The 15000-nt window shown below is 33.1% G+C and overlaps 1 protein-coding gene across 1 annotated transcript in view; it reads right to left on the bottom strand.

The window, feature by feature from the left end:
* Positions 1-15000, bottom strand: part of Pi4KIIIalpha (phosphatidylinositol 4-kinase III alpha) — a 40737-nt gene that overhangs the window by 8928 nt on the left and 16809 nt on the right. Inside the window, exons 16-32 of the mRNA XM_086555454.1 lie at positions 14738-14911; positions 14042-14207; positions 13588-13791; positions 9333-9461; positions 8970-9153; positions 7942-8139; positions 7469-7704; positions 7095-7291; positions 6586-6718; positions 6060-6239; positions 5694-5814; positions 5434-5577; positions 5160-5289; positions 4445-4589; positions 4026-4151; positions 3586-3832; positions 3237-3396 (exon numbers count right to left, since the gene is read on the bottom strand). Of these exons, the coding sequence (XP_086411580.1) occupies positions 3237-3396; positions 3586-3832; positions 4026-4151; positions 4445-4589; positions 5160-5289; positions 5434-5577; positions 5694-5814; positions 6060-6239; positions 6586-6718; positions 7095-7291; positions 7469-7704; positions 7942-8139; positions 8970-9153; positions 9333-9461; positions 13588-13791; positions 14042-14207; positions 14738-14911 (2874 nt within the window). The remainder of the gene's footprint in view (positions 1-3236; positions 3397-3585; positions 3833-4025; positions 4152-4444; positions 4590-5159; positions 5290-5433; positions 5578-5693; positions 5815-6059; positions 6240-6585; positions 6719-7094; positions 7292-7468; positions 7705-7941; positions 8140-8969; positions 9154-9332; positions 9462-13587; positions 13792-14041; positions 14208-14737; positions 14912-15000) is intronic.

Genomic DNA, 15000 nt, shown 5'->3' with positions numbered 1-15000 from the left:
TAGAAACTAATCTAACTGTTATGAAGATGACCCATAAATCATCCAAATTACTTATTAAAATAAAAGGATTTGATCCTAATACCAACACTTAGAGTTCATCATCAAACTGTGAAATGTTTAAAATAATACAATCATGTTAACACTGCCATGCACAGTTGATGGGCAAGTACATGTCTGAACATCAAAGATTGAAAGTTAAGTCAACGCAAATATTTTGTTCTGAATATTCTACTTGTACACACAATACCAAATTCCAATGGTGAAATGGTATGAAAAGAAAAACAATTTTATGAATATAACATGTGGATAAATTTATCTTCCTAATACAAATAAATGGACAACGTTGATTGTAACAGGTGTTACGAAAGATTGAGTCGGAGTGAGTCCGTCTGACGATCACGTTTCAAACCTTCAATAAAGAATGAGTATCAGGCACAAATACATATTACACATAACACCTATGACAAGATAGAGTCACCTGTTACCTGTCACATACTTCACAGATAGACAATCCCCTTGCTGCAATTCCTACAACTTTCAAAGCTACCAGACACGGAACTCAAACGCCTCCTGCCAAAACATGCTTACGCCTTTGGAATCCTTTGGCGTAAAGAACCGGCATACAGCAAAAAACAGATACCGAGTAGAGAATGCTGGCATCACGAGTGTGTTGCTTCGCCCTACCTGACTGTTTTCCCTTACCTGGGTCCTGTTTGTGTAATACTGATCCTGCTGTGATTATGTAACTCATTTGTTTTTGATGTGTACTCAACGAGATAATATTACTTGTATAACCCAGTCTATCCTGAATTGATCTTGTGCTTCCTCCTTACCTGTGTGTTATTGTTCAATAATTACTGTTATCTATCACTACTTTTGTTAATACTGTGTTTTTTCCTTATGACTTCTGTTATTGCTAACTACATTTTCAATGTTAGATATTATCATTATTACAATAACTATTATTTTCTTTTAATCATCATTCTTAACTATCATTATCACTCAATATAATTACCATTCACATTAGTTCCATTATCATTAACATAACCATTCCCACCATCTCTCACTCAGTCACTCCCAAAGATAATTTTCCTGTGTGTTGCTGTTGTTGTTATGTTCTGGAAACCACAAAATCTTAGCAGAAATTAATTCCGCTTCTAAATAACTCAGCACCTAACCACTGGATCTTAGCCATCTTGCCAAAATGCTCGGCCTAATGTTTGGCCTCTGCCTTTACAACACCCCATCCCACATCCTCAAATAAATCATTAAAGATCAGTCTTGAATTGAAAAGTGCCCTTTCAGTCTTCTTATTAAACAAAGCATTTTATATAATCCCTAAGTCAAGAACCACAAATCTATACACTTTCCCCCTTCCATATCTCAGACCTAAAAATTATTTTGATCAGAATCACAATACCAACTATTCCTATTCATCAGTAAGTTAGTCTTACCATCCATTTTAATATTAATAGTGAACACAATATTCAAATAGAGCAAAAAATAAATAAAATAAATTAATCAAAATCTGACATTCTAGAGAAAATCTGGTTTTCTAAAATACCCACTAATAGGAAACATCTTTATATAGGAACCAAAGTTTGCAAACCATGTTTCATTCCATGGTGTACAGGGAGGGAGGGAGGGGTGAGGGAAAGGGAAAGGGAAAGGGAAAGGGAAAGGGAAAGAGAGAGAGAGAGTGAGAGAAAGAGAGGGGGGGAAGGAGGGAGAGAGGAAGGGAAGGGGGGAAAGAAGAAGGGAGGGGGAGAGAGAGGAAGGGAGGGGGAGAGAGAGGAAGGGAGAGGTGGGAGAGAGGAAGGGAGAGGGGGGAGAGAGAAAGGGAGGAAGAGAGAGAGGAAGGGAGGGGGAAAGAGAGGAGGAGAGAGAGAGGAAGGGAGGGGGAAAGAGAGGAGGAGAGAGAGAGGAGGAGAGAAAGAGAGACTTACCAAAGTGGATTACTCTATCACTGATTTTAAATTTCTTTGCACCTGCCTATAACACAGCAACACTAGTGGTATAATGAATGGCTTTGGTAAGATGGAATTTAATGTGTTAAATAACTGAAAAAAGGGTAAACTTACCTCTTCTGCCCAATGCATCCTACTTAATAATTGAGCTGAGGTAAATCACAAATACATAAAAACTTGGTAGGGAACAAAAAAACAAGCAATGACATACTCATGTACAAATAATACAATACAAAACTACAAACAAATAACTAACAAAGGGTTTATATGCAATATGCATTTGTAAAACTGTGTTTATGGTTTCCAACTGATATTACATTAGGATACAGTATGACCACCACAAAGCATTATTATTTCTTAATGAACAAGAATTTGTATCAATGTCTAAATTTACAGGGTCATTTCATATCATGGCACTAGGCTATTACCAATAATGTCATTAGATTAAATTACTAAACACATTACATTAATAGCACTCAACAATAAATTCCAGAAAAAAAACACTTTGCAGCTAGACAACAATTCAATATTTTGACAAATGAGCAAGTTAAATTTCAAAAGATGAACAACAATGTATTATTTTTGAAATGAAGGAAACAGTACCTCTTCATTTGTATTTAAATTCCTTTCAGAGCACAGACAGACAATTACACCGATAAATCCTCCTAAACACATGCATGTACACGCACACTCACAAGCACCCGCACCCACCCACCCACACACACACAAAAAAAAAAAAACTTCCCCCGCCCTCTAAACATACAAGCACACACATATCTCTCATACACTTAAAATAAGACACACACACACACACACACACACACACACACACACACACACACACACACACACACACACAAATAAAATATCCCCTTCCACTGCCTTCCAACATGCAAGCAAACACACATACACACACTCTTTTCACCACTCCATCCCACATGCTCTCTCATACACATTTAAAATAAGACACACACACACACACACAAAATCATTTAATCATCAGAATACAGAGTTGAACACTAGTAAATTTTAAATCTGCTTTATATCTCATATTTAACTTCATCACATAAGAATTACTTCTGCAAAGAGTTTTTAATCTGTGCATGCAAAGTTTGGACTGACGAATTTACTTTGGTTTTTATAAAACTTAAGGAAGATAATGATACAAGTCACAATATCAATAATAAGTAGAGGTCCAATTACTACTTTTAAAACAATTTGGCAAGAACAACAGAACAAATGCAAAGAGAACGACAGATGAAACTTTACCTCACAGCCAAGTATCCCTTGATGCACAGCTCAACGAACCAGCGGAAAGGTGCGGCTTCTACTTTCCCGCCCATGATCATTACCATCTCCTGGGTCAGTTTGATGTCCGGTTCAAATCCGAGGTTCCCACCGGGCGAACTTTCAAACATGAAGCCAAAATCTGGAAGGATTCAAACAGAGGGGTGACATTCGTATCTAAAGGGAATTGTTGTGTGAATTATATATATATTTCTACTTCTGATCAATTTTTTTCAACAGAAAAAGAAAAGGGGGAAATGGATGCATGCAAAAGGAAAAAGGAAGGAGAAGAATATAAAATAGGAAGCCACCGAGAAATTCTGAAACTCACCGATATGAATGATGTGTCCTGCAGTGTCCAACATGATATTGCCATTGTGTCTGTCCTTGATCTGCAGCAAGAAGCCCACTAGGGAATACGCTGCCATGGATTTGACAAAGTTGGACCGTGCTTGTTGGAAAGAGTGGGAATTATCATCCCCATACACACTGATGAAATACTCATACATCCCAGTGTCTGTGCTGCGGCCTAACTGGTCCCGAGACTTAGCGTTGGGAACACACTCGATTACACCGCACTGAAACACACAATACATTACTACTCACTGATACCATATCTTTCAAAAGTAATAACAGACTGAAATAACAAAATGCAAACCCCTTTCAATGCATTCCCAACATAACAAAGAAAATATAGAGAAAAAGTTATTTTGAACGTCTTCCTCAATTTCATAATATCTCTCAGTATTTCTCAATCTCTATCACTCTTACCCCAGGAGAGGTGGCCACCACACGATAGGGGAAGAGGAACAAGTCCAGTCCCACTGTCTGGAAGATGTTCTTGAAAATGGAGATCACCTGAAGAGCCAGCATGTCCTGTCGTACGTCGTCACCCACCTATCAAATGTTTAAAGGTATAGGTTACATCATCTAGGGTCAAGCTGCAAGAATTTGGTCATCGCTATTTTCTTTTTTTTTTTTTATACAAGATCATAGATAGCAAAATTTGGTTTTAGATCTATACTCGTTGCTCTTCAGCTGGTCAAAAATCACTGCCTAATCATCCTCACACATTATACATGGACTCTATGACATCAGTAAAACCAATAAAGAAGCTAATATCCATATAACAATGAGCACAACACTGTAAATTCCAAATGGCGTATCCACTTATTTCACTTTTATTTTACCTTGAAGATAGCAGCTTGCCAGACTTCAGGGCCAATGTTTGAATCAACCTCTTGGCCAGAGCTGACAGCCATTCCTTGCTTCTCCAGCTCTTTGATACCACAACGTCGTACTTTGAACCTTGCCAAATAAGGAGCTTTGGCAGCACTGAAAAGGCAGAATATCTTGTTATATAAATAATCCAAAGCATTTATTTTTAACCTGGAGTTAATTAAATATAAGTTTACTCTTACAGGCAATATATGTATGTGTGTGTGTGTGTGTGTGTGTGTGTGTGTGTGTGTGTGTGTGTGTGTGTGTGTGTGTGTGTGTGTGTGTGTGTGTGTGTGTGTGTGTGTGTGTGCTTGTGCGTGTGCATGTATATGCACATATATATGTATGTATATATGAATGTATGTATGTGTATGTGTATGTGTATGTGTATGTGTATGTGTATGTGTATGTATATGTATATGTATATGTATATGTATATGTATATGTATATGTATATGTATATGTATATGTATATGTATATGTATATGTATATGTATATGTATATGTATATGTATATGTATATGTATGTATATATATATATATATATATATATATATATATATATATATATATATATATATATATATATATATACACAAACACACATACATAACCACAACAAAGATAAATGTCATAACAAAAGAATATTTTCCAATAATAAAATCTATACTGCACAAATCATACCTCTGCATTGGCGTTCCACTGTTGCGATCAATGTCCAAGATAACAGACTCGGGGTTCGAGGGGAGGTAGCATCCTGGCTCCACTTTGATTGCTTTGAGTGCCTCTAAGCAAGCCTTCTTTCTCTCAATACCTAGGAAGAAGTGAAGGAATATATTGAGATATGAATGCACGCGCTGATACACAGACAAACCAGAGACACACCTCTCACTCTCACTCTCACACACAATCAAACACCCACACCTATTTACAACAGATATCTTCTCTTTCAACTCACCTTTAGGATATGGCTTGATAATTGCAGATATGTTTGTGACTTTCCCAAAGAAGTCGAACTCCCTCTCGTAAAACTGCTTGGCAGTCCCAGCGAACTGGCTTGTCAAAGACTTCTCCAAATTCTCAAAGACCTCAAACAAATCCGCTGAAAAAAACAGAAAAAAAAACAGAATCAATTTCAATTACTCTAGCAATATTCCATGTCTTACTTTTCTATGGACTTTATTTTTCACATATCTCAAAAATTGATCCTCTACTTACCATCCTTCTCATGTCCTTCTTCATCCCTGAATTTGTTGGTCTGCATGTTCCAAATCAGCTGGTGACACAACAGCTGAGATTTCTTGCCTGCATACTTTATGAACTCGCCTACATAACCCATCTGTAGCATAAATGTATTCAATTAGCTTTTCTTTTTAATCATACAGTCCTAAATAAGAATGTAGCTTACAAAACATGACACAAAATAACTGAATAATGAACATACTTTAATCATCTTCCAAACATAGTGAAGAAGGAAAATCAATAAGAACTCATAGCCTTTGCAGGAAAACATAAAGCAAAGTCATAATATTTTAAGAAAGTTTAAATCTTAAAAATTAACAGACAAATCTTAAACATACTCACAGTATCATATCTAAGTGACTGTGTCAGCTGCGGGATGTAAAAAAGAATGGTGTCTGCAGGATAGTTGGACAGTACTCTCACAGCATACTGGGCTGTCAGGGGGTGGGGTGGGTACTGCCTTGAGAAATATGCCAGTGCCTTGACAGGTGGCACTGGAGCCCAAGTCAACATGTAATTTAGCTGAAAAGGAAAATTGCAAGAGGGACTATTAGAGCACCACAGCTAATTATATAAAGTATACATGCTTCAAAATAAATATGAAAGAATATCCACAAATAAAAGGTATAAAACTTATCCAAAGAAACTTGTTACTAAAGGAAGAAAGGAAGCAGAACAATGCCAAGGTGAATAAGAAATCAAAAATTCTGAGATAACAAATGTAAAAACAAGAATACAGAACAGGTGGAAAAGACAAACAATTGATATTGTAATAACAATGAAATCAGGGGCTAAAACTAACCCATAATACACAAAGAAACAACTAGGAGTATCCGTCCTTACACTATTTTTCTTATTTTAGCTTTACCTCTGGAATATCTGAGAGAATGTTTTCTGAAGTGGCCAAATATTGGAGTGACTCCCCAAGGTGACTGACAGCTATAGGGTTTTCACGCACCAGGTTGCTGATCTCAGCATCTAGACCTTGGACATTGTGGATTCTGGAGATGAAATACTTTGATGTTAATATACCATCTAATACTGAAACAGAATTCTAATCATAATTCAATTATCTTTTAATTATTCACTGAAGAGCTAGATCTAAGAATGTGTTCTATTATTCAGGGTAATATATTCTTCAGTTTATCATCTTCATTAAGACAATATCTTGTCTATGACATCATTAGTATTGTTTCTGTGAGCTGTATCCTTTTTCTTTTTAATAGGAAATATAATTTTGCAAATAAGCCTCTTCATCACATACAATTCACAACTAGCAAATATCTGCTTGTTTCAACTGTAAACAAACAGGTACTCAAAATAATGAATGCCACCAAGATACGAGCATACACTCAAGAAACGCCAATGCTATCTCACCTTGTAGGCAAATACACAGCAAGCGCAGGTGAGATACTCCAAGCAAGATTTGTGTTTCCACTCCAAGCCTTTTGGCTGTTGAAACCTCCAGACAACCACTTGACCAGAGCTTCTTCTTGTGGAGTTGTCACCTCTCCTCCTTGGCCTGTGGGCTGTGGAGGCTGGAGCCACACCTTCAGGGCCTGGATCTCCACTGCCTGTTACGACACAAATGGTTTACATAAATACTTCTTGCATCTCAAAATTTGAAACAATAAATACCAAATGAGGAACACTTCATTCAAGCTTAAATACTACCTCTCTAAAAGAAACAAACCAAACTCACTTCTACAGTACAGAACAAGCCATGAAAGTTACAAGTTACATTAACTCACCAGCAAAGAGAGGATAAGTGCTCTTTTCTTGAGATAGTCCTTCACGTAGACATCAGGATTAACCATTCTCTTGCTGCGATTTGATCTCTTTGAGAGGGTTGAGGTGTTCGAGGACAGTGGGACAGTGTTGATCCAGCCCGCATTGTTCACAACGAACTCGCCCGAGGTCGATCTCAAATCAGAGGCCATGGATGGGGAAAGGGAGGCACCTCCACCATACTGGTAAGATGTAAAGTCTGAAAGGAGGAGAGAATGTTTTGGGAAACTATACGGACTGAATGATAAAAGCAACAAAAGGTACACACAATTTAAAAACAAATGGTTAGTATTTTAAAAATCCCTTAAAACAAAATGTGGTGTCTACTCAAATTTGTCTTTCCATAAAACTGAAAAACATACCTTATAACCAAAATTATGTGTAAGAGCAAAACAAAACAAAACATAAAAAAAAAAATAATAATAATAATGCTGACCTCCAATAACACTAGTCTTCAAGTATTTCTTGTCAGCATGCAGAGCATTCCAGAAGTTTAGAAGAGCATTGATATCTTCTTGGAGACAGGCTGGTCGTTGTGTGGGGCATCCTCGCGCTGCGCAGAAATAATCTAGGCAGGCACAGTAAATACGTTCCCGAAGGACATTCTTGCTGAGGGACTTGGGAATGGTATCGCCTGAAAACATAATTAAATGCATCAAATACTTCATATTGCAACCACTAGGTTATCTTATTCCTTGACTTTGGCTTTACTGTTGAATAGTGTAGTCTGTAAGTAAAGTAATAATTCAATATCTTCCTATTCTTTGGTGTTACTCACAGACCAATCATGCAGCCTTTTCCTCACAAATTACTTGTACGATTTGAAAAAAAAAAATACTTAGTTGATTGGCAGTCAGTATTCTTCTTTATGAAGCTAAAATAACATATAAACCAATTATGTTCTTTAATGAAATCTTAAAGACTCAGTACATAAAAAAGTATTCTGATTTTACAAGCTCTTATCCTACATGAAATTCAAATATTTGAATAAGTTCAAAACTTGTAAACAACACACATTTTGTTTAGGAATATCACTCCAATACTGTGTGAAATATCACATACTATAAATTCCATAAAATATATATTTCTTATGACACTCACTGTTGATTAAGTGATGCTAGAAAAGAGCATATACAACTTTTACATATCGTATTAACATGCTTCTGACTTATATCCATCTTAAGACCCAAATAGATGGTCAGAACAGAACTCCTTCAAACATAAGTGAATGGCTATACTTTCACTGATCAATAGTTTAATGACAAAACAGCTAATGATAAATATATATCAACACCAGAAAACTGAATCAGAAGTAAAATATTTTCCTTCATCAAATTTTACATTACAGCTACTATCATTTATTATTTTTATCAAGTTACTGTCTTCTTTCATCATTAAGGCCTTACCATAACTGTAATAACAGCCTTACCATAACAGTAATAATAAAAAACAACATCTATATACCTTGAATGAGGGCCAGAGCACACGAAAGCAGGCGAAAACGTGTGCCAATGGCCCCAATGTGGCGATTTATCTTGGAATCGGGATTTCCAACAGTCATGTGCAGTGTCCTATGGAACATGCAGGCAAACATGGACACCTGGGCATCACTGTCGTATTTCGCAATTTCTATTCGCTCGCTGATGAACTGTCAGAAGACAAAGAAGATAGAGATATTACAAGCTTCTTTTCTGTTACATAGGCTGGTGCTGAAAATATCACATGCAGCTGATATATGCACGTCTTAGCCACATATGTACAGTAATCAAAGCCTGCATAGGACACAAGTATATTTATAAGTGTGCTAGACAAAATATTTTACATTACCTTTATCCATATGTCATGTGGGCCAACTTGAGGCACCCTGGGCTCTAGATTACAGCCCTCATAAGCTGCAAGGGGATTCACGTCATCTGTCTGGCGAGAGAACAGGCCCAAGCGACGAGCAACACTCTCCTGGAAAAGTCGAATAATACATATGATCCATAACTTTTAAAAGAAAAGGAGAGTATAATGGGAATAGTATTTATGTAAAACTGTGACAGATTATGAAAACAAATTCAACAAATTCAACAAATTCAACAAATTCAACAAATTCAACAAATTCAACAAATTCAACAAATTCAACAAATTCAACAAATTCAACAAATTCAACAAATTCAACAAATTCAACAAATTCAACAAATTCAACAAATTCAACAAATTCAACAAATTCAACAAATTCAACAAATTCAACAAATTCAACAAATTCAACAAATTCAACAAATTCAACAAATTCAACAAATTCAACAAATTCAACAAATTCAACAAATTCAACAAATTCAACAAATTCAACAAATTCAACAAATTCAACAAATTCAACAAATTCAACAAATTCAACAAATTCAACAAATTCAACAAATTCAACAAATTCAACAAATTCAACAAATTCAACAAATTCAACAAATTCAACAAATTCAACAAATTCAACAAATTCAACAAATTCAACAAATTCAACAAATTCAACAAATTCAACAAATTCAACAAATTCAACAAATTCAACAAATTCAACAAATTCAACAAATTCAACAAATTCAACAAATTCAACAAATTCAACAAATTCAACAAATTCAACAAATTCAACAAATTCAACAAATTCAACAAATTCAACAAATTCAACAAATTCAACAAATTCAACAAATTCAACAAATTCAACAAATTCAACAAATTCAACAAATTCAACAAATTCAACAAATTCAACAAATTCAACAAATTCAACAAATTCAACAAATTCAACAAATTCAACAAATTCAACAAATTCAACAAATTCAACAAATTCAACAAATTCAACAAATTCAACAAATTCAACAAATTCAACAAATTCAACAAATTCAACAAATTCAACAAATTCAACAAATTCAACAAATTCAACAAATTCAACAAATTCAACAAATTCAACAAATTCAACAAATTCAACAAATTCAACAAATTCAACAAATTCAACAAATTCAACAAATTCAACAAATTCAACAAATTCAACAAATTCAACAAATTCAACAAATTCAACAAATTCAACAAATTCAACAAATTCAACAAATTCAACAAATTCAACAAATTCAACAAATTCAACAAATTCAACAAATTCAACAAATTCAACAAATTCAACAAATTCAACAAATTCAACAAATTCAACAAATTCAACAAATTCAACAAATTCAACAAATTCAACAAATTCAACAAATTCAACAAATTCAACAAATTCAACAAATTCAACAAATTCAACAAATTCAACAAATTCAACAAATTCAACAAATTCAACAAATTCAACAAATTCAACAAATTCAACAAATTCAACAAATTCAACAAATTCAACAAATTCAACAAATTCAACAAATTCAACAAATTCAACAAATTCAACAAATTCAACAAATTCAACAAATTCAACAAATTCAACAAATTCAACAAATTCAACAAATTCAACAAATTCAACAAATTCAACAAATTCAACAAATTCAACAAATTCAACAAATTCAACAAATTCAACAAATTCAACAAATTCAACAAATTCAACAAATTCAACAAATTCAACAAATTCAACAAATTCAACAAATTCAACAAATTCAACAAATTCAACAAATTCAACAAATTCAACAAATTCAACAAATTCAACAAATTCAACAAATTCAACAAATTCAACAAATTCAACAAATTCAACAAATTCAACAAATTCAACAAATTCAACAAATTCAACAAATTCAACAAATTCAACAAATTCAACAAATTCAACAAATTCAACAAATTCAACAAATTCAACAAATTCAACAAATTCAACAAATTCAACAAATTCAACAAATTCAACAAATTCAACAAATTCAACAAATTCAACAAATTCAACAAATTCAACAAATTCAACAAATTCAACAAATTCAACAAATTCAACAAATTCAACAAATTCAACAAATTCAACAAATTCAACAAATTCAACAAATTCAACAAATTCAACAAATTCAACAAATTCAACAAATTCAACAAATTCAACAAATTCAACAAATTCAACAAATTCAACAAATTCAACAAATTCAACAAATTCAACAAATTCAACAAATTCAACAAATTCAACAAATTCAACAAATTCAACAAATTCAACAAATTCAACAAATTCAACAAATTCAACAAATTCAACAAATTCAACAAATTCAACAAATTCAACAAATTCAACAAATTCAACAAATTCAACAAATTCAACAAATTCAACAAATTCAACAAATTCAACAAATTCAACAAATTCAACAAATTCAACAAATTCAACAAATTCAACAAATTCAACAAATTCAACAAATTCAACAAATTCAACAAATTCAACAAATTCAACAAATTCAACAAATTCAACAAATTCAACAAATTCAACAAATTCAACAAATTCAACAAATTCAACAAATTCAACAAATTCAACAAATTCAACAAATTCAACAAATTCAACAAATTCAACAAATTCAACAAATTCAACAAATTCAACAAATTCAACAAATTCAACAAATTCAACAAATTCAACAAATTCAACAAATTCAACAAATTCAACAAATTCAACAAATTCAACAAATTCAACAAATTCAACAAATTCAACAAATTCAACAAATTCAACAAATTCAACAAATTCAACAAATTCAACAAATTCAACAAATTCAACAAATTCAACAAATTCAACAAATTCAACAAATTCAACAAATTCAACAAATTCAACAAATTCAACAAATTCAACAAATTCAACAAATTCAACAAATTCAACAAATTCAACAAATTCAACAAATTCAACAAATTCAACAAATTCAACAAATTCAACAAATTCAACAAATTCAACAAATTCAACAAATTCAACAAATTCAACAAATTCAACAAATTCAACAAATTCAACAAATTCAACAAATTCAACAAATTCAACAAATTCAACAAATTCAACAAATTCAACAAATTCAACAAATTCAACAAATTCAACAAATTCAACAAATTCAACAAATTCAACAAATTCAACAAATTCAACAAATTCAACAAATTCAACAAATTCAACAAATTCAACAAATTCAACAAATTCAACAAATTCAACAAATTCAACAAATTCAACAAATTCAACAAATTCAACAAATTCAACAAATTCAACAAATTCAACAAATTCAACAAATTCAACAAATTCAACAAATTCAACAAATTCAACAAATTCAACAAATTCAACAAATTCAACAAATTCAACAAATTCAACAAATTCAACAAATTCAACAAATTCAACAAATTCAACAAATTCAACAAATTCAACAAATTCAACAAATTCAACAAATTCAACAAATTCAACAAATTCAACAAATTCAACAAATTCAACAAATTCAACAAATTCAACAAATTCAACAAATTCAACAAATTCAACAAATTCAACAAATTCAACAAATTCAACAAATTCAACAAATTCAACAAATTCAACAAATTCAACAAATTCAACAAATTCAACAAATTCAACAAATTCAACAAATTCAACAAATTCAACAAATTCAACAAATTCAACAAATTCAACAAATTCAACAAATTCAACAAATTCAACAAATTCAACAAATTCAACAAATTCAACAAATTCAACAAATTCAACAAATTCAACAAATTCAACAAATTCAACAAATTCAACAAATTCAACAAATTCAACAAATTCAACAAATTCAACAAATTCAACAAATTCAACAAATTCAACAAATTCAACAAATTCAACAAATTCAACAAATTCAACAAATTCAACAAATTCAACAAATTCAACAAATTCAACAAATTCAACAAATTCAACAAATTCAACAAATTCAACAAATTCAACAAATTCAACAAATTCAACAAATTCAACAAATTCAACAAATTCAACAAATTCAACAAATTCAACAAATTCAACAAATTCAACAAATTCAACAAATTCAACAAATTCAACAAATTCAACAAATTCAACAAATTCAACAAATTCAACAAATTCAACAAATTCAACAAATTCAACAAATTCAACAAATTCAACAAATTCAACAAATTCAACAAAACCAACAAATTCAACAAATTCAACAAATTCAACAAAAACACTTACATGGCTCATGTGTGTTGGAGTCCCAAGGCCAGCATACTGCATGACTGACTGAGTAGCAAGGGCCAAGCCAGAGTGTGATGTTAGATTGGACTGGTCAATATGTGTCTGGTAATTCTGCAGGTGGGAGCGAGTTGCCTCTGGAGCCCATTTCATAGCCTCTTGAAGAATACCTTGGCAACGAGCTGCAAAGTCGCTTACTGTTCTCTGAGAAGGTAAATGGGAAAGTCATTTAACCAAACTGTACTATCAAATAGTCTGCCTTGACAGAGACAAAATAAAAATTTGATGTAAGAAAAACTAAATGAGCAATACATATGAATCAAAAACACAAAAATGTTCTGGTTTCAAACCTAAAATTCATGTAATATATAATTTTCAAAAAGCTCAGCTAACTTCCTAAAATCAAATGACTGATAAGTAAAGAAATACACCATTTCCCCGAACAATATCTTACCTCTCTATACTCCAGAGTATCCATAAGTGTGATGCTGAAAGGTGTATCAGGAATTGGAATAGTTGGGTTAGCATCATTAGGGTCCAGCTGAAGAGAATAGCCAAGGACCTGCAGAATGTCCAGGAGCGTCCGCAACACGTTGCCATTCCACAGGAGCTGTGGGAACCTATCAGAGACAAAAGGAAAAGAACATAAAAGGATGAATAGGAAATCCATTATTACTATGAAATCAAATGAAAACCAATACAATTTTAACCATCAGTATGAATCAGTGGTTGAAGATAGATGCATGGAAAAACACACACACACACACACACACACACACACACACACACACACACACACACACACACACACACACACACACACACACACACACACACACACACACACACATCCACGCCCCATACACACACAACACACACACATACACACACACATACACACAACACCACCATACACCCATCCCCACAAAAAAAAAAAAAAAAACCATAAAAACCTAAAAAAAAAAAAAACAAAAAAACAAATGAACACCACATACATACACACATACATACACACATACATACACACATACATACACACATACATACACACATACATACATACACACACACACACACACACACACAGAAACTAGGCTTGCAAATAATGCACACATCTAGAACTCAAAACACAAGCCCTAATAAGACCCACCTGTCAACAAGTTTGGAAAGCAGCTTGTCAGCCACACGCCTGATTTGTGCCTGGGTGTGGTTGAAATGCGTCAGAAGAAACTGCGCATGGAGAACCAGGAGCTTCTCTTGCCTTTCATCCCGAGGTTGGTGACTTACTTGCTCAAGGAACATGTTGAATACTTTCTCACTCACTCTGAAAAACACATTAGTTGCTTTGTTGAGTAAATAACCAACACTCTTTTGTTATCTCATACCTACGTCTTGTAATCTATTGGTTAAAAA

This window comes from Penaeus japonicus, unplaced genomic scaffold (assembly GCF_977035675.1).
Source record: "Penaeus japonicus unplaced genomic scaffold, GWHDUDI00000001_assembly GWHDUDI00000031, whole genome shotgun sequence".
In the NCBI taxonomy this organism is placed as follows: Eukaryota; Metazoa; Arthropoda; class Malacostraca; order Decapoda; family Penaeidae; genus Penaeus; species Penaeus japonicus.
Note: the sequence above shows the minus strand (reverse complement) of the source record. Positions and strands in the feature narration are given on the sequence as shown.